Source organism: Chiloscyllium punctatum, chromosome 30 (assembly GCF_047496795.1).
Source record: "Chiloscyllium punctatum isolate Juve2018m chromosome 30, sChiPun1.3, whole genome shotgun sequence".
Classification (NCBI taxonomy): Eukaryota; Metazoa; Chordata; class Chondrichthyes; order Orectolobiformes; family Hemiscylliidae; genus Chiloscyllium; species Chiloscyllium punctatum.
Window position 1 is genome coordinate 51,072,546 of NC_092768.1, and position 25,326 is coordinate 51,097,871.

The following is a 25,326-nucleotide window of genomic DNA, read 5'->3' on the forward strand; positions in this document are numbered from 1 at the left end:
CCATCTGCTAACTACTCACTGTGTGGAAAAGTTCCCTCACATTGCACTCACTTCATCTGCAAAACACTTTAAAACTGCGCCCTTTGGTTCTCAACCCACTTTCTTGTCCATTCTGTTTAGAGACCTCAGGATTTTGAAATCTTCTGTTTCATCTGTTATGGGCAGCACGGTGGCACAGTGGTTAGCACTGCTGCCTCACAGCACCAGAGACCCGGGTTCAATTCCCGCCTCAGGCGACTCTCTGTGTGGAGTTTGCACATTCTCCCCATGTCTGATTGGGTTTCCTCCGGGTGCTCCGGTTTCCTCCCATCCTCCCATTAGATGTGCAGGTCAGGTGAATTGGCCATGCTAAATTGCCCCTAGTGTTAGGTAAGGGGTAGATGTAGGGGTATGGGTGGGTTGCGCTTCGGCGGGGCAGTGTGGACTTGTTGGGCCGTAGGGCCTGTTTCCACACTGTAAGTAATCTAATCTCTTAGTGTTCTCTTTCCCTGGGAGGTCAATCACATCTTCTCCAATCTCTCCTCAAAGCTGAAGTATCTCGTCACTGGACCTATTCTTTTTCAGCAGCTTTGCACTCAAATACACTAACAAATTTCCTCTGTGATGCCCACAACTTCCACAATATTCCAGCTGAAGTTGAAACAAGTCTACATTATAACTACTGTCCCTTTTATACCATTTTGGAGAAGCTTCCTGAAATGTGTGTTGTGTAGCACTGTATCAATCACCTCTGGGAATCCCTACAAACCACATCAACAGCATGACTCTCATCAAACCATTCTGTGACCTCTTCAAAGAATTCCAAATTTGTTAGATATGTTTTCACTCAATAAATTCATGATGCTTTTTCCAAATCAGTTGATATTTTTCCAGGTAAGTATTCGTAATCTTTCAAATAGTTTTTTTTTCCTCAAAGTTTTCTTGTCAATGATATCCTGGCTAGTCTGCAATATTTTGGCCTTTCTGTACAACCTTTTTGAACAAGGCTGTACAGTTTGCAATTGTCCAGGCCTCTGGCAATTCTTGAACACTCCAACTCCTGGGAGGATTGAAAGATTGTGGTCTGTAACTCAGCATTTTCCCCTTTCACCTCCTCTATATCTCTACTAGTCCTGGTGCTTTATTGGTTTAAGAACAACAGCTTATCCTGTACCACCTCAACACCAATTTAAAAGCCTTCTAACTCGTCTGTCACCATGGTCTCAAGGCTGAGACAGACCGATTTTTCCACAGTGTGGGAATCATGGGTGATGGGGAAAAGGCGGGAACGTGACATTGAGGATGATCAAATCCGTCATAATCTCATTGAATAGCAGAACACACTCAATGGGCTGAATGGCCTGACATGTGCTCTTGAGACCAAGGCAGCACCTCCATGGTAGGTAAAGACCGATGCAAAGTGTCCCTTGAACCCCTCTGAGTTGCCTCTTACCTTCATGTGTACATCCCCTTTTTGGTGCCTAATCAGCCCTCTCCCCTGTTTACCACCACTTACTGTTCATGTCCGTATTGGAGACTTTGGCATTGTCCCTTTATGTTAGCTGCCAGCCTTCTCCCATAATTTCTCTTTTTTTCACTTATTTTCCCACCTTCCCATCCAAACCTTCAATATTCCTCCTCGCTCTCAATTGTATTATCTGTCTGACACCTGCCAAAAGCAGACTTTCTCTACTTTATCGCAATGTCTATCTCCTGGCCATCCATGGAGCTCTTGATTTGATGGTCCCACCTTTCCTTTTTGAGGGAATATACTTTGACTGTACCTGGACCATCCCCTTCCCATTGTTCAGCTGCTGTTTTTCCCCACCAACCTTTTGTTCCATTTGATCAGTCCAGCTCTGCTCCTGTCCCTTTAAAATCCTCTCTCTGTCAGTTGATTATTCTTACTCTGGAGTGACAAATGACATTTCCCACAGTCGTCTTGAACCGTTTGATACAATGATCACTGATCCCTCATTCCTCCTCATTCATTTGACCAGCCTCACTTCCAGAACTAGAGGGCATGGTTAAGGGTGAGAAGGGAAAGATATAAAAGAGACCTAAGGGGCAACTTTTTCACGCAGAGGGTGGTACGTGTATGGAATGAGCTGCCAGAGCATTGAAATTACAGCATTGAACAGGCATCTGGATGGGTTTATGGATTGGAAGGGTTTAGAGGGATATGGGTGGAGAAAGTGAGGACTGCAGATGCTGGAGATCAGATCTGAAAATGTGTTGCTGGAAAAGCGCAGCAGGTCAAGCAGCATCCAAGGAACAGGAGAATCGATGTTTCGGGCATAAGCCCTTCTTCAGGAAGAAGGGCTTTTGCCTGAAACGTCGATTCTCCTGCTCCTTGGATGCTGCCTGACCTGCTGCGCTTTTCCAGCAACACATTTTCAGCTCAGAGGGATATGGACCAAGTGCTGGAAAATGGGACTAGATTGGATTGGGATATCTGGTTGGTATGGATGAGTTGCACTGAAGGGTCTGGTTCTGTGCTGTACATCTCTATGACTATAACTGTAATGCTGTCCTTATCTAAAAAAAATTCTCTGTTTTGCCTTTTGTATTTTCATGAATATATTATACTCCAGGATATTGAGCACCCAGTTTTACCCTTCTTCTCCATCACCATCACAATTTTATAATTCCACTTTGCAATCTGCAACTGTCACTCCCGAAGCTTATTCCTTATGTGATGCATTTACCAATGTGCATTCACCTTATACTGAATCCATCAAATAACTTGTTATTCTCTATTCAGTGCTAGCTAGAATTTCAGACACCCTGGCCTTCTCTCTTGGTTCCTACACCCATGTCAAGTTCAGTTTAAAACCCTCACAGTGACATTAACAAAGTGCCCACCAGAAACTCAGTCCCAGGTAGAACTGTCCGGTTGGAGAGGTGCAGTTTTTCCCAGCGCCAGTCCCAGTGTTCCAGGAATCTACAGCCTCTCTCCTGTACCATTTTTCCAGGCACACATTCATCCAGTGACACTTGTTACACAAAGATGTGTCTGTGTCAGAAGGAGTGACCGCAGATGCCCACATGTCACAGGATAAGCATTCCACTTGGCTGAACTGTTCCACCGTGCATTAACCTGAAACTCTTAAATCAATTTATTCCCTTCAACTTTAGTCCCTTTTCCTTCCTTTAACTTTTGTTAGCCTTCAACTCATACTATTAATAATAAACCGCCATATTCTCAAATCACCTCCTTCTCCCACGCTTTTACATTCTCACTTTTCCTGCACTAATTTACATATTAGCATCTTACAAATTATTGGAGTTGAAACACAGTCCCCAACAGCAACTGCTCAACAACCAATCAACTTGTGACTTTCCTGCGATCAACTTAACTAAGCAGCTCCAGGGAGGTGCTCTATGGCAGGTCTCCCTCCTCTCTTCCTGGAAGGGAAGGGTGTGGATTTGGTTAGATTTCTGACTGACATGGTGGTGGTTTTCTGTGGTCTGATAGAGGACACAGTGATGGGGACATGGGCAGCACTGTGAGATTTACACTTCCAAGAATCCCAGATCACCATCCTCAGAGAGGTACTCACAGGTAGGGATGAGGCCACACTGACTCTGAGCAACTGTTGTAATACTCTCTATCTCTATCGCTCTCTCTCTCTCTGTCTCTCCCAGATCCAGCAGGCTTTATCGAAGGACACGGGACAAACCATCCTGGTCATTGCCCACCGTCTGAAGACTGTGGAGAAGGCTGACAAGATCATTGTGATTGAGAGAGGGATGGTGGTGGAGGAGGGAAAGCACGAGGAATTAATGGAGAGAAAAGGCTGCTATTTCCACCTGCTACAGAGACTGACTCATAACGGGGAGCAGAGTGTGACTGAGGTTTAACCAGACTCTGGAATGGAGGGCATGGAGCCCCAATCCAAATCACCCCTCCATGAAAAACACACTGTCTTCATTTCACTGTCTAACCCAATAGCAGTTTTGTATTTAGCTTTTGTATATACTGAACTGAGCTTTTGATATTACACTGTCTCACAGAGCAGTGTGAGGGTTTGTAATTAGGTTCAAACACATTCAATTAAAGCACTAAAATCAAACCAATAACTGCGAATGTTGGAAATGTGAAACAAAAACACCAAGAAGCTCACAAAACTCAGCTGATCCTCGAAGGGAGAAACAATTGACATTTTGAACTGGGATGACCTTTCTTCGGAAGTGATAGTAAATCGGAATAGGTGGGATAGATGGTGATGACAGTGATTGGAGGCGGGGGGAATGGGGAGGTGTTAGAGACAGGTAGAGACTGAACCCAGAGGGGGAGAGAGGGAAAAGCCCATGCAGAAAAGTGAGAGCGATGATCATGAGGACAATGAGAGGGTAAAAATGGGTTACCTGTACTGCACCTGGAGTACTGCGTACAGTTTTGGTCCCTGAATTTTGTTTGCAAAAAGGATAGACTGGCATTGGAGGCAGTTCAAAAGATATTTTTGAGTCTGGGTGACTGGAATGAAGGGACTGACTTCTCAAGAAGACATGGACAAGTCAGAAGAATGAGGAGTGCTCTTCTTGAAATGATGATTCTGAGGAGGTTGGGGAAGGGAGACGATGATGCGATACTGTTTTCACCAGTGGGGGAATCTCAAACTTGGGAACATCAATACAGAATAGGGGCTACCCACTTTAAACTGAAATACAAATGAATTTCTTCTCCCAGTGGGTCATGAATGTCTGTGATTATCTACTCCAGAGAGTTGTGGAGGCTAGATCACTTAAAATACTGAAAAAGGAGACTAATTTATGCAATTTTGAGGTTTGGGAATAGGTGTGAGTGAGGCAAAATGGTCCCCTCTTGTTCCTATTTCTTACGTTCTTAGGAAGCTTGTTAGTTAGAGGCATAGAGATGTACAGAATGGAATAGAGCCTTCGGTCCAACCCGTCCATGCCAACCAGACATCCCAACCCAATCTAGTCCCATTTGCCAGCACCTGGCCCATATCCCTCCCAACCCTTCCTATTCAAATACCCATCCAAGTGCCTCTTAAATGTTACAATTGTCCCAGCCTCCACCACATCCAGCTCATTCCATACACGCACCATCCTCTGCGTGAAAATGTTGCCCCTTAGGTCTCTTTTATATCTTTCCCCTCTCACCCTAAACCTATGCCCCCTAGTTCTGGACTCCCCAACCCCAGGGAAAAAAGTTTGTCTATTTACCCTAGCCATGCCCCTCATAATTTTGTAAACCTCTATATGGTCACCCCTCAGCCTCCGACGCTCCAGAGAAAACAGCCCCAGCCTGTTCGGCCTCTCCCTACAGCTCAAATCCTCCAACCCTGGCAACATCCTTGAAAGGTTTCAGAAAAGATTTATAAGTTTCACAACATTCTTCCGATAGGAAGGAGACCAGAATTGCACGCAATATTCCAACAGTGACCTCACCAACATCCTGTACTGCCACAACATGACCTCCAAACTCCTATATTCAAAGCTCTGACCAATAAAGGAAAGCATACCAAATGCCTTCTTCACTATCCTAGCTACCTGTGACTCCACTTTCAAGGAGCTATGAACCTGCACTCCAAGGTCTCTTTGTTCAGCAACACTCCCCAGGACCTTACCATTAAATGTATAAGTCCTGCAAAGATTTGCTTTCCCAAAATGCAGCACCTCACATTTATCTGAATTAAACTCCATCTGCCACTTCTCAGCCCATTGGCTCATCTGATCAAGATCCTGTTGTAATCTGAGGTAACCCTCTTCGCTGTCCACTATACCTCCAATTTTGGATTCATCTGAAAACTTACTAACTGTACCGCTTATGCTCGCATCCAAATCATTTATGTAAATGACAAAACATAGAGGGACAAACACTGATCCTTGTGGCACTCCACTGGTCACAGGCCTCCAGTCTGAAAAACAACCCTACACCACCACCTTCTACCTTTGAGCCAGTTCTGTATCTAAATGGCTAGTTCTCCCTGTATTCCATGAGATCTAACCTTGCTAACCAGTCTCCCATGGGGAACCTTATTGAATGCCTTACTGAAGTCCATATAGATTATGCCCACCGTTCTGCCCTCATCAATCCTCTTTGTTACTTCTTCAAAAAACTCAATCAAATTCGTGAGACGTAATTTCCCACGCACAAAGCCATGTTGACTATCCCTAACCAGTCCTTCCTTTTCCAAATACATGTAAATCCTGTCCCTCAGGATTCTCTCCAACAACTTGCCCATCACCGACATCAGGCTCACCAGTCTGTAGTTCCCTGGCTTATCCTTACCGCCCTTCTAAAACAGTGGTAACACAGTAGCCAACCTCCAGTCTTCCACTGCCTCACCTGTGACTATCAATGAAACAAATATCTCAGCAAGAGGCCAGCAATCACTTCCCTAGCTTCCCACAGAGTTCTATGGTAATTAAAAATACTTTGTGGAACTTGACATCATGTCTTCAGATAATGCTGCTGAGGGGCAACTTGTAGATGATTAGTAAGAGGAGGGAAGTTATCAGGCAAGATTGTGCAGGCAGTAATGGAAGTAATTACAAAAGTCTCTCTGGTTATGAAGAGACATGAAATAATGTAACCAAGCAAAGACATGCTCATTCAGTTGGACAGCAAAGAAGAAGCGCTGGAGTAAGATGTATGGTCAACCACGTCAGTGGAGTTAGGAGTATTACAAAAATCTGGGAAATCTAAACAGAGAAATTCAAACACAGATTGAAAGAAATATGAGCATGAATTGAGGGGATGTCAACGTGTTCATGGATTTGAAAACAAACAGTGATAATTTTCTTTAAAGGATAGTAGGGTTAACAAGTGAGTGTTTGTTTGAAGGTCGAGAAAGTAGGGCACATTTGATAGGGAGAAGACAGTCCGAGAAGAGGGGACAGTTGAAATGATCCAACATGAAAAATGTCAAGAAGGGAAGTTGGGTGATTTTCTACATATAATCAGAGTCTGATGGGCAAGACAGGAGACAAACCAGATACTTTTGACAATTCGTGTCAAAGAAAAGAAGAGGCACCCGAACCGTTAACTCAAAATTAATGGTAAATAAATCATGACCTACCTGCATTTGTTGGAGACCAGAGTGGTGTGTGGTTTAACGTGATGCTTGCTAAGAAAACAAAAGCAGCCTATGGGGATCTTAGGATCAACTTTAAGCTGCATTTGGTTTCCAGGTCACTCATTGGCAATAAATGCTGGCCAAGCCACCATTGCCTGAACACAAAACAAAACTTGCAGCTTTGACAGACGAGAATGGTGCTCAGATCTAGTGATGAATGGTCAAACCAACTCTGCACCATATACAAATTCAAGTCACAGACAGCAAACATATCTTGGCATTTCAGTGAAATGAGTGATTACACTATTGGCTTCTCCTCTACTTAATTCAGTACCACCAGCTGAATATGATCCCTCCATTTCTTCTTTTGCATGTGTGAAAGTTCAAGGACAAAAAACAATGAAAGCCAATGTGTCAGTATAGGGTGGCATGGTGGCTCAGTGGTTAGCACTGCCACCTCACCAGGGACCTGGGTTCAATTCTAGCCTCGGGCGACTGGCTATGTGGAGATTGTACATTCTTCCTGTATCTGTGTGGGTTTCCTCTGGGTGCTCTGCTTTCCTCCCACAGTCACAAAAGATTTGCAGGTTAGGTGAATTGGCCATGCTGTGTTCTTCATAGTGTTCAGGGATGTGTAGGTTAGGTGCACTGGTCAGGGATACATATAGGCTAGGGGAATGAGTCTGGGTGGGTTACTCCTCGGAGGGTTGGTGTGGCTAAAAAGCCTGTCTCCACACTGTAGGGGTTCTATGAAGAGGATACCAGCACTGGAGTTGGAAGGAGAAAGATGACAAACTGTTATAAGACACTCACATAATTATATAGTTAACATGTAAATGTACAAATATACCATGGAACCAGAATTTTTAGATTTTATGTTGTCCAAAAATTTCCCAGTTGACAATAATTTTAAAATTAACAAGTAAAGATGACAGCTCAATATTAGACATTGAGGCATATTAGACGACAGTTTGCAGTGCAATTCATTTCAAAGCATAAAATAGATTTGAATTTAATTAGTGGTTTTAATGACCACCATTGTCTCAAAGCCAAAAAGTATTTTAGTCAGCTAGTCACTGTTGTGAAAACTAATTTGCACACTGCAAACTTAAGATTGTAACAAGACTATAAGAAGTATGAACAGGAGTAGGTCATTCAGCCCCATCAGCCTGCTCCACAATTCAAAAAGTTACCCCTTAGGTTTCTTTTATATCTTTCCCTTCTCACCCTAAACCTATGCCCTCTAATTCTGGACTCCCCCAGCCCAGGGAAAAGACTTTGTCTATTTATCTTAATCATGCCTCTCAGGATTTTATAAACCTCTATAAAGTCACCCCTCAGCTTCCAACATAACAAGGAAAATTGCCCTAGCCTGTTGACCTCTCCCTATAGCTCAAATCCTCCAACCCTGGCAACCTCCTTGGAAATCTTTTCTGAACCCTTTCAAGTTTCACAACATCTTTCCGATAGGAAGGAGACCAGAAGTGCATGCAATATTCCAACAGTGGCCTAACCAATGTCCTGTACAGCTGCAACATGACCTCCCAACTCCTGTACTGAATACTCTGACTAATAAAGGAAAGCATACCAAATACCTTCTTCACTATCCTATCTACCTGCGACTCCACTTCCAAGGAGCTATGAACCTGCACTCCAAGGTCTCTTTGTTCAACAACATTCCCTAGGACCTTACCGCTAAGTATATAAGTCCTGCTAAGATTTGCTCCATCTGCCACTTCTCAGCCCATTGGTCCATCTGGTCCAGATCCTACTGTATTCTGAGGTAACTTTAGGAGTTTGAATCTTTTGCCTACGTGTTTATAATAAAGGATAGTTCATTTTTAACTATTTGACTGAGAGTGGCATTTGTCCCACAACTTTCTGCTCCTGCACTGCTTTTAGAGTCTCTCTGTCCCTGTGCTTTCTCTCTCCCTGCCTCTGAGCCCTACACACATCTCACGACCACCAGCGCCAGTGACATTTCCTGAGAGGATATTGAGCTCAGTCCTCTGCCCTTTCTGTCCTCTCCTCATTCTCCAGCTTGGAGCTCCCTGCATGTCCACTGGGGGCTGCAGAAGCTGACCCTCTGCTCGGCGACTGGATCCAAACCTGAATTCACAGACACTACCCGGCAACAGGTAACGTCATGAACAAACTTTTTACTCCGATTGGTCTATGAGTCTGAACGGATTCCTCTCCTTCCGGGAAAAGGGTTCGCATTTTCCAGCAATCCCAGAGTGAGGGGGTAATGGAGAGAGAGACAGCATTTCAACAATTCCCTCACAAGAATCCACTCACATTTATCTGAAACAAGATTGGAAAATTCTATTTATTTTGCCTTTGTAGGGGTAGAATTGTAAAGCCTCATGACCCTCTGAGAGAACAGATTGTTCCCCAGGATCAATGACCAACTGCAGGATGGTGCAGATCTGAAACAGAGAAAAACAGATCACTGGGGAAACTGGGCAGGTCACGAAAGCTGAGTATTGTCGGCAATTGCTGTTCTTGTTTCAGATTTCTCTCCAGCTCTGTTTTAAATGGGGTGTCTCCCCTCCCGCCCGAGTTTTAACCAGTGACCCCCTCAATTCCAAATTCTGCACAAGTGGATTCACCCTGACCCCCCATCCAGGTGGAACTGGGGATGGGGTTCAAAGGTTGAGGCTCAGGGAAAGGGCGAATGGAGAGGAGAGGGGGAACAACAGAGCCCAGATTGCCCAGAGTGAGAGGGACAGAGAGAAGGGCAACAGACAGATTGAGGTAGGGAAGGGAAGGAGTTGAACTTTTTTTTTATTTCAAAAATATACTTTATTCTGTCCTGTATGAAAACGCTCCACCCCTTATTTTGTTCAAACTGGACGCTGTCGGGGAAAGAAAGGTCTGATCGCTGTGCCTGCAGGTGTGTGTGAGAGAGAGATCCTGAGTGTCAATATCACCGGGCTCTGATACTGGGATCTGCAGTGTCTCTCCCTGACCGAGCGAGGAGGGTAATGCTGATGTTTCCCTCTCTCCCTCTCTCTACCCACAGTTTTACACTCTGTCTCTCTATCTCTGTGCCTGACCTGCCCCCACTCCCTGGTAACCCCTTGGGGAGTTTCCACACAGCCTCTCGCTGAGAAACATTCCCTGGAATTCCCCGTTGTTAAACTGCTTTTACTTTCCTTCCTTATTTCTCCGTCTCTCTGCCCTTTCTCTAACCGACCAGCCTGTTAGATGTCAATTTTTGCAATATTGATTAGGAGATAATTCAATATTGGACAACAGAAAGACCTCTCATCCTCTTAACTGATGTTTATTGATATTTTCACTCACCTAAGATACTGGAATAAGCCTCTGTTTAACATATCAAACTCAGAACTGCGATATATTTCCATATCAGAATGGTGAGTGGAGGGGAACTTGCAGGTGGTGGTATAACCTGCCCTTGTTGTTCTAGGTGGGAATGGTTTGTAAAGTGTTGTCTGAGAATCTTTGGTAATTTCTAACTGTCTGTGTGGAGTTTGCACATTCTCCCCATGTCTGTGTGGGTTTCCTCCGAATCCTCTAGTTTCCTCCCAGTCACAAAAATGTGCCGGTCAGGTGAATTGGCCATGGTAAATTGCCTGTAGCGTTAGGTGAAGGGGTAAACGTAGGGGAATGGGTCTGGGTGGGTTGCTCTTCAGAGGGTCGGTGTGGACTTGTTGGGCCGAAGGGCCTGTTTCCACACTGTAAATAATCTAATCTAATCTTGGAGATTATACACACTGCTGCTACTGAGCATCTGTGGTGGAGGGAGTGGATGTTTGCAGATGTGGTCCCAATCAAGCAGGCTGCTTTGACCTGGATGGTGTTGAGCTTGTTGAGTGTTGTTGGAGCTGCACCCATCCAGGCAAGTGGCGGGTGTTCCACTTGTGCCTTGCACATGGTGGGCAGGCTTTGGGGAGTCAGGAAGTGAGTTACCTGCTGCAGTATTCCTAGCTTGTGACCTGCTTTTGTAGGTGAGTCTGTTGAGTTTTTGGTCAATGGCAACCATCTGTTCCCCACCCCCTGGAATATTGTTACAATTTAAACTTAAAGGTTTTTAAATGGATTAGATTAGATGACTTACAGTGTGGAAACAGGCCCTTCGGCCCAACAAGTCCACACCGCCCTGCCGAAGCGCAACCCACCCATACCCCTAACCTAACACTACAGGCAATTTAGCATGGCCAATTCACCTGACCTGCACATCTTTGGACTGTGGGAGGAAACCGGAGCACCCGGAGGAAGCCCACGCTGACACAGGGAGAACGTGTAAACTCCACACAGTTAGTCGCCTGAGGCAGGAATTGAACCCAGATCTCTGGCACTGTGAGGCAGCAGTGCTAACCACTGTGCCACCGTGCCGCCCAAATGGCTAGTCTTACCAAATATTATTATTACATTTAGATCAATTTCTTTTCCAGAACTTCATTTGCAAATGAGTCAAGTCACTGGACGTTATAAAATGTTCACAGTCTCTACACTGCAGCAGTCCTGACACATAGTGGGTTACTCTGCAGTGTATGTGACAGTTCAGCTGTAAATTAACACCAGAAATCTTCAAGTAAGTGGAATGCACATATCTCTTTTTATATGCTTTTGGGGACATGAGTGTTGCTGGCTGGGTAAGTATTTATTGCCTATCCCTAATTGCCCTTGGAGTATCTGTCTTGGTCAACAAGTTTGAAGGGAAGTTAAGAGTCAAGCACATTGCTATAGGTCTGGAATCACATGTGGGCCAGACCAGGTAAGGATGGCAGACTTCCCTCACTCTGGGTGGGTTAATTAGTCACTATTAGGTTAGCTTTATTTAAATGTCAGCATCTTCCCTGGCAGAATTCAACTCATATCACTGAACATTAGACTGGGCCTGTGGGTTAATAGTTTGATGACAGTGGCACTGTATTCACCACTTCCCCTTAAATTTATGGTTCATTTAGACATCACAGGAATCTTAAACCTCATACTGTATTTGATTGAAAAACTAATTTGAAAGAAAGCCTTGCATTTGCGTAGTGCTTTTCACAACCACTTCAGTCTCTTCACAGCCACTGTAGGACATTTTGAAGTGTAGGTCTTATTGTCCAGCAGGAAGCACAACTTCCAAGATGTGCACAGCAAGCTCCCACAAACAACAAGGTGATAATACTACCCTGGTAACTGCAGTTTATGTGATACTGGTTGAGGGATGACTGTTGGCCAGAGCACTGAGGTACTTCTCTACTGCTCCCCCCATGATTTAAACCCATTCAGTCCGAGTAATGTGCAGATGAGACAAGCAACAATAAAAATTGTATACTCAAATTGGTTTGGAGTAAGATGGTATTTATTTATTCAGTCAACTGAAGTTTAAGTTTACTTCAGTGAACAGTCAACTGTAAACCATTCACACAGCCTACTGGTCCAATGGAAATATTTGGTCACTTTAGTTGCTGGTCTTGACTGAGATTTGATTTCAAATGAGTCTTGAGCAGCTCACGGGGTCTCTGCAGTGTACCTGTGGTGCAGAATACCAACATCTTCCTGAGACACTTTGACCCAGCCATTTTCCCACATATGATACAATGTGGAACAAAACAGACACAGTGTTAACCTTGCACCGCACGAAAGAAACAGATTTCGCTCCTTCCACTTCACTTGCAGGAAACAGTGACAAACAGAAATTTACAGTCTGTACATATGTAAAAAGCTGCTGTGTATGTTTTAATCAGCTGTGCAATTTATGTTGAGACTTACCTCCTGATCTCTCTCTCTCACTATTGTTCAGCCTATAGAATACCAGCACTAGTGGGAACAGAGCCTTTCCTCTGTGTAACCTTAACCAAATGGAGTCTGCTGCACCCCTGTAAAAGATAACCCCTCCTTCTAACTCCACAACGTGTTCCACAATCATTACTATCCCCAACCTGAATTTTTGTCCTTTCTCTATCTTTACCTCACGTTTGCTTTCACTGGACATTAAACATTAGCTGTTACACTGAATAACTCTCCAAAGTTCATTCAACATTGACCCTTACATGTTACTCACCTTGTAAAACATATTCGGATTGTATATTCTTCTGATCAAAGCCACTCCCTAAATGATGGTCCAGCATCATCTTCCTGCCCAGTCGTTTAATCTGTGCATAACTTTTAAAACATTTTCCCCATACTTTGAGATTTGATATCTTTGCATTGCCGTACTCTTATTGTCGTCCTTATCGTCCTGTTTGAGCTGTTCCCTGTTACCACACTGCTCAGCCCCCTGACTTTATGGACCAATGCTGGTGTCTATTCTCCTGCCTAATTCCAGCAATGAAGCTCCTTCCAGTTGGCAATGTGAGAGGGTGTTTGGGAGTTCCATGTCTAAAGATATTGAAAAAAGAAAATAAGAGCAGTAGGAGGCCAATCAGCACTTTCAGCCTGCTCCAACATTCATTATATATCACGGTTGATCATCCAACTTAGTCCACTTTCTCCCCCGTACCTTTTAAGACCCTAAGACTATAAGATATAAAGAGCAGGAATTAGGCCAACCAGCCCATTGAGTCTGCTCCGCCATTCAGTCATGGCTGATATGTTTCTCAATGCCATTCTCCTGCTTTCTCCCCGTAACTCCTGATCCCCTTGATATTCATGAATCGATCCATCTCTGTCTTAAATCTACTCAATGACCTGGCCTCCACAGCCTTCTTGTGGCAATGAATCCCATAGATTCCCCACTCTCTGGCTGAAGAAGTTTCTCTCTATCTCCGTTCTAAGAGGTCTTCCCTTTACTTGAAGGCTGTGCCCTCAGGTCCTAGTCTCTCCTACTAATAGAAATATCTTCCCAACATCTACTCTGTCCAGGCCATTCAGTATTCTGCATGTTTCTATTAGATCCCCTCTCATCCTTCTCAACCCATTGAGTATAGACCCAGAGTCTTCAAACCTTCCTCGTATGTTAAGCTTTTCAGTCCTGGGACCCTTATCATGAACCTCCTCTGAACACGCTCCAGGGCCAGTACATCCTTCCTGAGATATGGGGCCCAAAACTGCACACAATACTCCAAATGCGGGATGATCCGAGCCTTATGGAGCCTCAGAGGTTTTTGTTACCAAAGTGAATAACCTCACATCCATCCACGTTATACAGTAATCGGCCACACATTTAGTGCCGGATGATTGCACTCACTGTTAACTGTGCCTCCAGAATACGCATCGCGGTGGGTGGCATGATAGATGGCACGCTGCGCCAAATCATAGGCCTCCTTCACCGACAGGTCATATCGATATCCGCTGTCCATAACACCGTAAGCGTAACTGCAGCCTGAGCCCGTGGAGAACATGCTGCCAGAGAGTCTCATCCCATTATCATCCACATAGTAAAGACCTGGGCCCTAGAGAAGGAATACAGAATGATAAAACTGTCAGGCTATATTCAAGTTGCTGCTTAACCACTGACAACCATGGTGTGAGCTCCTGTACCCTCCTCTGGTCTTGGTTGTGACAATTCCAATCCCTGTCCCTGTGGTATTTATAAGGACGAGACCAGAAACGTGGAGTGTACAGACCAGGAAAGAGCTGACAGATCCAGTCCCTTCTCCCTCACAGAGAGATGGTTGAACCAGTGGCCTACTCTGAGGTCTTTGAAATGATGATAGTTTGCTCCACATTCTTTCTCCTGAGGAGGAAGATAACGTGAGAACGTTGGTATGAGACAGTCACCAAGAAATCCAATCAGGATATATATATCTTCTCGAGAATTATCTTCCCCTGAGAATGGGGAGATTGTGGAACTCACTCCCAGAGGGAGTGGATGAAGGGTGTCCTTATCGATAGTTTAGAAGGAAACAAGAGTGAGGAAGCTGAGGATGAAAGGAATACTGGTTTGGAACTGATGATGGATTTAGATCAGGGAAGATGGGAGGAGGCTCGAAAGATGCATAAACACCAGTATGAACCTTGTGGGCCAAATGGCCTGTTTCTGTGCCAATCCAATGCACAAGTGGCTACTATTGAGCACTGTGTTAAGGATTGGTGAATGGTGGAAGTGGAGAATGGGATTCTTGTCCTGTTTTATCCTGGAACAGGCAAGTGGGAGTAATAGATATCCTTTAAAAATGGAACCAAAGGTAGAATGGGCAGAATGGCCTCAGTCTGATCCATTGGCTCAACTGGTCACGTTGTCCTTACTTGGACACTGGATTTGATGGTACTCAGCTCTGTGCTGTGTTGTCGCTTGCTAACCTCTATCAAGTCCCACTGAACAACTCAGCAGCCCCCAGCTCACACACCTAGAGCAATGCATTACTGTTTGTTCCGTCAAATTGTTCTGTGTGAGATTCCCAAGCATGGTTAATGAATCTTCCTCACACAGGAATAATCCACATCTTATTCATTTTCTATCCTATAATTAATTGAACTTATTCCTCTGACATTCAATGCATTTGATGTTGAAGTTGAGGTGTGTTTCTAATGGAATCACACAAAGATACAGTGCAGGAAGAGGCCATTCAGGCTATTATATCAATATCAATTCTATCCTTTAATCCCACTCTCATACTCTTGTTACAAAGTCAAAAGCAAGTACGCTCATTTTAAAATAGAGAGTGTTTTCTGAATACTGAAATAAACTTAAATTGCAGGCACAGCTGCTGGAACAGAATGGCTGGAAGACAAGCTGTTCCAAAATGCATGTAACAAATGGCTGTTAAATGGATACCCGAGTCTTGGTTGCTGTTTTGACAACAATTCAAATTTACACCAATTACCTTAAATTATCCCCAGGATAATAAATTCCAACTGAGTTTGAATTTATTGTTTTGACAATATTGGATCAATGAGAAGGGACAATGTTGGGGATATAAAAACACAGGCATTTTGAAAAGTAGTCAGAGCAACTGGCATAGAGTTGGAGAGGTAACTGCCCAACTAATAACTTACTGCCAAAGGAATTTGAAGACCTCTATAAAAAGGTACCTTTTTCTGTAAAACATACTCATGGTAAAAAGAAAGAAGCAGACCCAGTGAGATCAGTAGATAGAAGATAGCAGAGAATACAGAGACTTTGTGGATTTGAGATTAAGTTAATGTAATGTTTAATAATTGTATTATTGGAGCAGCATGTCAATAGGATTGTGTTCAGTTAGGGGAAAGAGTGTTGAGTTTGTGAATAGTTTTGTTTAGTTAATTGTTATTTTTCTTTAAATAGTGGAAACTAAGAGTTCTCTTTCAGTTCTTCACACTTTTAACAGATTAAGAGGCGAGGTGAGCTTTTCTGAGTGTTTGGTTTCAATTAACAGAGAGGTTCAACCTCTATGTCATCGCACTCTTTACCACATTAGCATGGTTTTGTATCAATATCCATCTGACTCTCAAATCAAAGACAGATTGTTGAATTAATTTTTCACTTCTCCAGCTGCTGGACTTGCTTCACAATTATAAATTTTAAATAACAGGACCAATAGTCTGACACGTGGACCAATAACCAATTCTTCATCTGATCAGGAGCTGCTTGGAAGTGACCTTCAACCTTTCAATCCCAGATCACCATCTACATCAATATTCCCACATCCCCTCATCCACGATCCTCATCTCTTCCCTCATATTCCCCAACCATCACTCCTGACCCTTCACCTCCAGCTTCTCACTCCTTCATCCTCCCCCCCCCCCCCCCCCCCCCCCCCCGCTGCGACTCACCTTCTCATCCCAGCCACAGATCATGGTTCCCATCGAGAGCCCCATGCCTTTATACTCAGACACCATGTTAGCCAACAGTTTGGATGCAGCAGACACTGAGATACGTTTCTTGTTCCGTAATTTGTAAATCCTGCAAAACAGGGAATTACAGTGAGGCAAAGGGATGACATGTTTGAATGACATTCATCTGGCATTATTTGTGTACTGGAGTATTTAATCAGGGTCTAGTTCTGTAAATGGTTTAAACTAATGATCCTATCCCATGTATTTTACTTTGTGATATCTCCCATTCACTGAACAGCCTAGCATGTTCTCGTGTAGGACAACTAGATTCAGGGAGTTATTTATTGGGACAGACTCAATGGGCCGAAGAGCCTTTTCTGAACTGGATGATTACCTGCATTGTTTGGCCAACATTCTCTCCCAGAAGACACAGTCTGCAGCACTGCCCGACGTTGTACCCAGCAGGTAAGGGTTTATCTCAATCACTTTCTTGAACGTCTGGGTGTCTAAATAAAAGAGCACAGAGATACTTCAATCACACTCTTGGTGCCTCAGATGATCTTATCTCGGTAACTTTGTGTGCTATCTACCTGTCTTGGTGTGAACATGTATATGAGTATACATCTGTGCATCTATGTGTGTGTGTCCTTGTCTGTGTGCATACTTTATGATTAAGTGTGTGTGTGTATGGGTAGCTGTCTGTGGTTGAATGTGTATGTCCTGAGATGTGCACATATACAAATGTCTGTGTATTTGTGTATGGATTATCAATTGGGATTTTTGGCTTATAATCAAGCCCCACGATTCCACAAGCTTTCCACAAATGTGGACCAATCCAATTAAACCAGCAAGGTGACCAAATGCCTGATCGATTCAGGACAAAAAGAGTTCACACTGTTTCATTATTGACAGAAAACAGCTCTATTTGTTGTAAACAATCTTATCTCTTAACAATAGCAAAAGAAGAAAGGAATTCCTAATTTACTAATGAAGTTAAGCTGGATGCTGTAAATCTGAAACGAACACAGATGATGCTGGAGAATCAGATACTCCAGCCCCGATCACTGGTTGTGTTGAACACTTTGCCTCATGTTACCTCTGGCTCTGTTACCATTCATCTTAAGGCTGGCTCTCAACTCTCTTATCAATCAGTTTCTCTCTACGAGCTCAGTCCAAGTCCCTCCTGATTTTATCCACCTTGAATCATAGAATCATCCAACACAGAAGAGGCCCTTTGGCCCATTGAGTCTGTACCAACAAAAGACTACTCTGAATCAGTTTCATTTTCCAGCACTAAGTTCCTCAAACTTCCCTTTACTGATGGGAGCAATTCCACCTTCACAGTGCAGTAATGCAACTGGATTAATCTCAAGTATATCTCTTCTGTACATTCATCAAACCCTTCATCTCCTGCTTAACACAGAGAGCCAAGCTTGGGTATGGTTCAGAATAATATCAAGGCGTTTATACTCTATGGCTCTATTTATAAATATATGTTCCTAAGCTCAACTAGTCTTTCTTTCAAGCCATATACAAGCAGGTCCGTTAACTAAGTCTATTCCCAAAACTCACATTCAATTTGTCTGTACAACCTCTGCTTTGGCTTCCCATCAAAATTTATCACTTCCTACTTTCTGGATTGAGTTTAGTTTGCTCTGCATTTGCTCAGCCCACTTCAACAATCCTCTTGCGGTAGATTATCCTTTCTGGCCCAGCTACACCCTTTCTGAATACTACCTTCAAATTTTGATACTGTGCCCTGAACCTCCAAGTTTGAGTGATTTCTGCCTAAAATTGATTATCTTTCCAAGAGTTGGCTGCTTTGTTTTCATACACCAGCCTGGCAATGACAATCTCCTACAAGAGTGAACCTGAGGTTTACCATTGATGAGAAACTCCACTAGATTTGGCACATAAATACAATGGTTACAAGAGCAGGTCAGAGGCGAGCAATCCTATGGGGAGTAACTCACTTCCTGACTTCCCAGCCTGTTTTGCCATCTACAAGGCACAAGTCAGCAGTGTTGGAATACCCCTGACTTGCCTGGATGGGTGCAGCTCCAACAATACTGAAGGAACTTGACACAATCCAGGACAAAGCATCTCTCTTGATTGGCACCACATCCACAAACATTCACTCCCTTCGTCACCACACTCAGTAGCGACAGAAATTAACCAAAAATCCTTTGGCAGAACCTTCCAAACACATGGCCACTTCCATATGGAAGGACAAGGACAGCAGATACATGGGAATGGCATCACTTGCAAGTTCCCTTCCAAGCCAGTCACCATCCTGACTTGGAAATATACCATCTTTCCTTCACTCTTGCTGAGTCAAAATCTGGAGCTCCCTCTTTAACAGCATTGTAGGTCAACCTGCACCAAATGGACTGCAGTAACCCACCACCTTCTCAAGGACAATAAATGCTGGCCCAGCCTACAAACCCAACATATTATTAATATTAAAAAATGAATTGTTGTGTCGGGCCTTGGAACTTTCTCTGTTGCCCTACTTTGTGAAATAGAGAGTGTCAAAGTCTTCAAGGTGAAAGTAAGATTCTTACAACATCATTGGTCCCTGACTCTCTGACAGGAACAATCAGTTTGTAAACCTCAGATGTGGATGATTCACTCACAATCTCGAGAAAGGACTAGGCGCGAGTATTAAACTCCATGTGGAGGGTGCTCCCACAGAGCTGTGGCAATGTTTGATCACTTACCAATGTAGGAGCCTGCTGAAGCTCTGGAATCCACGGCAACCATCACTCCATGTTGAAACTTAAAACCAGGGTGGTTGTACCGTGATGGAGTTTAATCTCAACCCCATCATCACCGTCAATGTATGGTTTAAGGAATCTCACTGGCTGCAAAAAGGTAAACATAGAAGATGGATATTTTTATTTGGCATGGGATGTGGCACTGTACTGCATGAGAGGAGAGTGCTGATTGGTTGGCCAGTCGATTTGAGTTGGCATATTGAATGCAACAGTTAAAAATGATTGACAGTTAACTGTCAGGCAACATGGATTTTTTTGTTCTTTTCTTGTGAGGTTGATATTAGGAGGTCTGGAGGACTGTTGTCAGAATATAAGAACAGGTGTAGGTCTCTCAAGCCATCCCTCAATGAAATTTTGGCTGATGTGTGGCCTAACTTCTTATATCTGCCTTTGGCCCATATCCCTTAATATATTTGCCTAATGGAACTTTGTGTGTCTCAGATTTAAAATTAACAACTGATCCAGCATCCACTGCCATTTATGGAAGAGAATTCCAAATCGGTACCACCCTTTGTGTGTTGAAACGTTGCCTAACATCTCTCCTGAATGGTCTGGCTGTAATTCTCAGACTGTGCCCATAGTCCCAGAATCCCTAAATATTGGATATAATTTATCTTCATCTACTCTGTCTTCTCCTGTCAATATCTTGAAGACTTCAATCAGATCACTCCTTCTAAATGCTGGAGTTAAAAGGCCTAATTTGAGTAATTATACAATTTCTCAAATCTAACCCCTGGAGTCCAGACATCATTATTGTAAACTTATGTTGTACTCCCTCCAAAGCCTATATCTCCTTCCTAAGGAGCGGTGCACATATCTACTCACAGGGCTCTAACTGTGGTTTAACCAGGGCTTTCTATAACTGCAGCATAACTTCTGCATCCTTATACACTGGTCCTGTAAATATAAAAACAAGTGTTCCATTAGCTTTCTTGATTATTTTTTACACTGGTTTATAGCATTTTAAAGATTGATGCACCTGAACACCCAAATCTCTTTGGATATCCATTCTATGTAACCTCCTATTATCTAGAAAGAACCTTGATCTATTTTCAGCCCACAACATGGGTAACCTCACACTTGCTTGCATTGAAGTCGACTTGCCGCAGTTTTGCCCTTTCACTTTGATATCCTCTTGAAACTTTATGCTGCCATTTACATTGTCTACATTTGTCACCTAACTTTATGTCATCAGCAAATGTGGACAGTTGACGTTCTATGCCATTATCCAAGTCATTAATAAGTAATGTGAATAAATGTGGCCCTAACACAGATGCCTATAGGTTACCACTGGTTACATCCTGCAATTTGAGTACCTACACATTTTCCCTACTATCTGCCAGCTGCCACTCAACCAATTTCCCAGCCATGTCAGTAATTACCCGTCAGTTTGTGGGCTTCGAACTTAGTTGACGGTATCTTCTGTGGGATTTTAAAAATGTTTTCTGAAAGTCCATATAAACAACATCCATTTACTTCATACTATCGAGAAAGAACCTTGATCTATTTTCAGCCCCCAAAATGGGTAATCTCATACTTGCTTGCATTGAACTCGACCATTAACATTCCCCTGTCTTCTAACTTAATCACCTGGTCAAAAAAAGTTAATGAGATTTGTCAGTCGAACCCACCTGATTAGTTGAAAATTTGTCAAGGTGTTCGGCTAGGAGAAAGTGAGGACTGCAGATGCTGGAGATCAGAGCTGAAAAATGTGTTGCTGGAAAAGCACAGCAGGTCAGGCAGCATCAAAGGAGCAGGAGAATCGACGTTTCGGGCATAAGCCCTTCTTCAGGAATGAGGAGGGCGTGCCAAGCAGGCTAAGATAAAAGGTAGGGAGGAGGGACTTGGGGGAGGGGCGTTGGGAATGCGATAGGTGGAAGGAGGTTAAGGTTACGGTGATAGGTCGGAGAGGGGGTGGGTGCGAAGAGGTCGGGAAGAAGATTGCAGGTCAATGACCTGGGGGGTGCAGTGAGAGAGGGACTCACTGAGATCCTTGGAGAGGGAGGAAGATTGAGGTGTTCAGCTACCCCATCCTTAATTATAGACTCCAACAATTTCTCCACCACAAAAAAATCATAAGGGGCATGGATAGGATAAATAGACAAAGTCTCTTCCCTGGGCTGGGGGAGTCCAGAACTAGAGGGCATAGGTTTAGGGTGAGAGGGGAAAGATATAAAAGCGACCTAAGGGGCAACTTTTTCACACAAAGGGTATGGAATGAGCTGCCAAAGGATGTGGTGGAGGCTGGTACAATTGTAACATTTAGAAGGCATTTGGATGGGTATGTGAAGGTTTGGAGGGATATGAGCCAGATGCTGGCAGGTGGGACTAGATTGGGTTGGGATATCTGGTCGGTGTGGACAGGTTGGACCGAAGGGTCTGTTTCCATGCTGTACATCCCTATGACTCTATGTTAGGCTAGCTGGTCCGTAATTTCCTGTTTACCCTCCTTCACTCCTCTTTAAACAAAAATGGACTGTCATGTTCAATTGTCGAATCCAGAGGGACAACAGTGATATCTAGGGATCTCTGAACGATTATACAATCAGGGTGTCTACAATGTGCTTCTCTACTTCCTTTTGCACCCTCGATGAAAGCTGTCAGTACCTGAGGATTTGTCACTTTTGAGTTGCATTAATTTCCTCATTATCAGTGTTTCACTTACATTACTTTTATTCAGCCCCTGTTCCTGATCCACTATAAATTTCCTCGAGATTTCTGGCAAGATATCCTTTCCTACAATAAGTACTGAGACAAAGTAATTATTCAATACATTCGCCATTTCTCCGTCGTCATTGAGAATTAGACCCAATTTCCTTAGTGGGTCAATATTGCTTCTGACTTCCTGCTTTCTCTTAATGTAACGATAAAACTTCTTATGGATTCTGACATCCCTGGCAAATTTCCTTTCAAAGTACCTTTCACTAGCTCTTATAAACTGCTGGTCTTTGTGTCTTTCAAAGTCAGCAGGATCTATGCTGCAATTTGTATTTTTGTAAGCTCTTTCTTTGACTTTCATCCTGTCTGTTATCTCTTCAGTTGTCAAAGGCTTTCTTCCCCGCGAAGAGAAGGTTTTCTCTCTCAGGCGCATGAACTTTCTTTAAACATCCTCCCCTGTTCTGCAGTTAGTTCACCCATGAGCAGATTTGCCCAGTTGACTGTGGACAGTCAGTCCCTCATCTCATTATGGTAGCCTGATAGTGACTGCCTGTGTGCAGCTTGTACATTCTCCCTGTATCTGTGTGGGCTTCCTCCTCTCCAGTGGCTGATTCATGCTTTTCACTTTCATTCGCTACATTGAACTTGAACATGTTATGATCTCAGTTTAGATGTTCACGTACAATTACCTTGGGGATTTTGGGGTTCAAGTCCATAGCTCCCTGAAATTGGCCACACAAGTAGATGGAGTGGTCAAGTAGACATATAGGAGAAAGTGAGGACTGCAGATGCTGGAGATCAGAGCTTAAAAATGTGTTGCTGGAAAAGCACAGCAGATCTCATGCCCGAAGGGCTCATGCCCGAAACGTCGATTCTCCTGCTCCTTGGATGCTGCCTGACCTGCTGCGCTTTTCCAGCAACACATTTTTAAGCTCTAAAGTAGACATATGGCATGCTTGCCTTTGTTGGATGGGGAATTGAGTCAGGACGGCATGTTGCAACTTTATAAGACTTTGGTTAGGCCAATTCTGTTGCCACATTACAGGAAAGGTTTGGAAACCTTGGAAAATGTACAGAAGGGGGTTTACCAGGATGCTGCATGGATTAGAGAGTATGAGCTACAAAGCGAGGCTAGAAAAACTCAGGTTGTTCAGTCTGGAGCTGCGGATGCTGAGGAGAGACTTGATAGAAGTCTATAAAGTTATGAGATGCATAGATAAGGTTGACGGTCAGAATCGTTTCCCCAGAGTTGAAATACTCGGGGACATGCATTTGAGGGGAGAGCGGGAAAAGTTCCAAAGAGATGTGAGGGGTAAGTTTTTTGCACAGAGAGTGGTAGGAGTCTGGAACACGCTACCAGGGGTGGAGATGGAGGCAGATACCATTGGGGCATTTAAGGGGTTTTCAGATAAGCACCTGACTATGCAAAGGAATGAAGGGAGGCATGAAGGACAGGCAGAAGGAGTTTAGTTTGGTGTCATGTTTAGCCCAACATCATGGGCCAAAGGGCCCCTTTCTGTGCTGTAGTGTTCCATGTTCTAATTAGGAAACCATTTAAGTCCAGTTCATTGCTCACTACTGAATCCAATATTGCTTGTCCTATTGCTGTATCCAGGACATATTATTGTGAGAAACTATCCTGGGCACACTCCAGAAATTCGCCACCTTTTCTGAAAGGTGTTGTCTGCCTCTCCCAATGTTCAAGTCAAAATTGGCCATTAATAGTACTCTGCTGCACAATTGACTAATTTCTGTGTTTATACAAACTAAGACTTCAGAGCTGCTACTGAGTGGTCCTCTGCACAACATCTATGAGAGTTTTAGATCCTTTACTGCCCCTCAGTTCCACCCACATAGTCTCCATGGATTGCCTTTCCCTCAATATATCCTTCCCCACCATTGAAGGAATTTTATTTCTAACCAGTAAGGCTTTTCCATCCCTTCTGCTATTCTCCCTATCCATCCTGAAAACAGATATGATTAGTTCTAAATCCTGACCCATTATGCAGCCATGTCTCAGTCATGGCTGCTCTAAAGACTTTTCACTTTCCTGTATTTTTGACTATGAACTGAAATCGGAAAAAGGACTGTACTGAAGGCCCAAGGATAGCTGATGGAATGTCGCACCTTTTGAAAAGGAAGCAATCTGAAACTGACTCTGTGCTCAGACACTGCACAGAGGTTTACAGGCACAACGGCTGGATGGAGAATTAACCAATAAGACGTAGCTGATTGGTCTGTGGGCTAGTGAGCAGTTATCGATGACAAAGGCCTGCCAACAACAAATGTGATTGGTTCCCAGGGGTTGAACAGATTATGGGTATGAATATTTGGGTCATTGCAAGGACAGGAGCTCATAGAATCCCTATAGTGCAGAGAGAGGCTATTTGTCCCATCAAGTCTACACCGACACTCCAAAGGGTATCTGCTTTATTCCTGTAACTGCACATTTCCCATGACTAACCCACATAACCTGGACTGCAGGAGGAAATCAGAGAACCTGGAGGAAGCCCACACAGATACAGGGACAATGTTACAGGGTTGACACACACAGTCATCAGAGGCTGGAATCAAACCCAGATCCCCAGCACTACATGGTAGTGGTGCTAGCGACTGTGCCACCTCACTGTCTCCTTTCTCTGTGATTAAACACGATGTCAAGCCTGAAGCAAGTCCACTTATGTTTCCTACAGCAGTTACTCTAAGCTATGGCTCTTGACCTGCAAGCAGGAGTCTCTCGAAGTATGAACCAACCACCCTGTATCTGTGAGAATAACCAGAGAGGGAGATCACGGTGACGTATGGTACAATTGCAACATTTTAGAGGCATTTGGATGGGTAGATGAATGGGAAGGGTTTGGAGGGATATGGGCCAGGTACTGGCAGTTGGGACTAGATTGGATTGGGAGATCTGGTCAGCATGGACGGATTGGACCGAAGGGTCTGTTTCCATGCTTGTACATTACTATGACTCTATGTTAAGCCAATAGGACCATCTCAGTGAGCCCTGTAGCCAGGGACCATCGAACTGCCTTTCCGGTCATTCAGTCTGCCCCATCATTCCCTTTTTTTTGCTGTTTCTATGGGGTGGGGGGAGGGGTGTTATGGGGGTGGAATTAGATTTTAACTCGTAAAGCTGTTACGCTGATGTTCATAATAGCTCTTGGAGAAGTGAAACGACGTTCAACGCAGTTGAATGAAGT

General features: G+C 43.8%; 2 protein-coding genes across 2 annotated transcripts in view; one reads left to right on the forward strand and one right to left on the reverse strand.

Moving 5' to 3' along the window:
• The window catches only part of LOC140455508 (antigen peptide transporter 2-like), a 39,179-nt gene extending 35,155 nt beyond the window's left edge, over positions 1 to 4,024 (forward strand). Inside the window, exon 11 of the mRNA XM_072550452.1 lies at positions 3,628 to 4,024. Coding sequence (XP_072406553.1) covers positions 3,628 to 3,843 — 216 coding nt within the window. The 3' untranslated portion in view covers positions 3,844 to 4,024. The remainder of the gene's footprint in view (positions 1 to 3,627) is intronic.
• Positions 4,025 to 12,333: 8,309 nt separating this feature from the next.
• Positions 12,334 to 25,326, reverse strand: part of LOC140455602 (proteasome subunit beta type-5-like) — a 97,963-nt gene continuing 84,970 nt past the window's right edge. The window contains 6 exon segments of the mRNA XM_072550516.1: positions 12,334 to 12,589; positions 14,179 to 14,383; positions 16,686 to 16,815; positions 17,083 to 17,194; positions 19,409 to 19,474; positions 19,477 to 19,552. Coding sequence (XP_072406617.1) covers positions 12,501 to 12,589; positions 14,179 to 14,383; positions 16,686 to 16,815; positions 17,083 to 17,194; positions 19,409 to 19,474; positions 19,477 to 19,552 — 678 coding nt within the window. The 3' untranslated portion in view covers positions 12,334 to 12,500.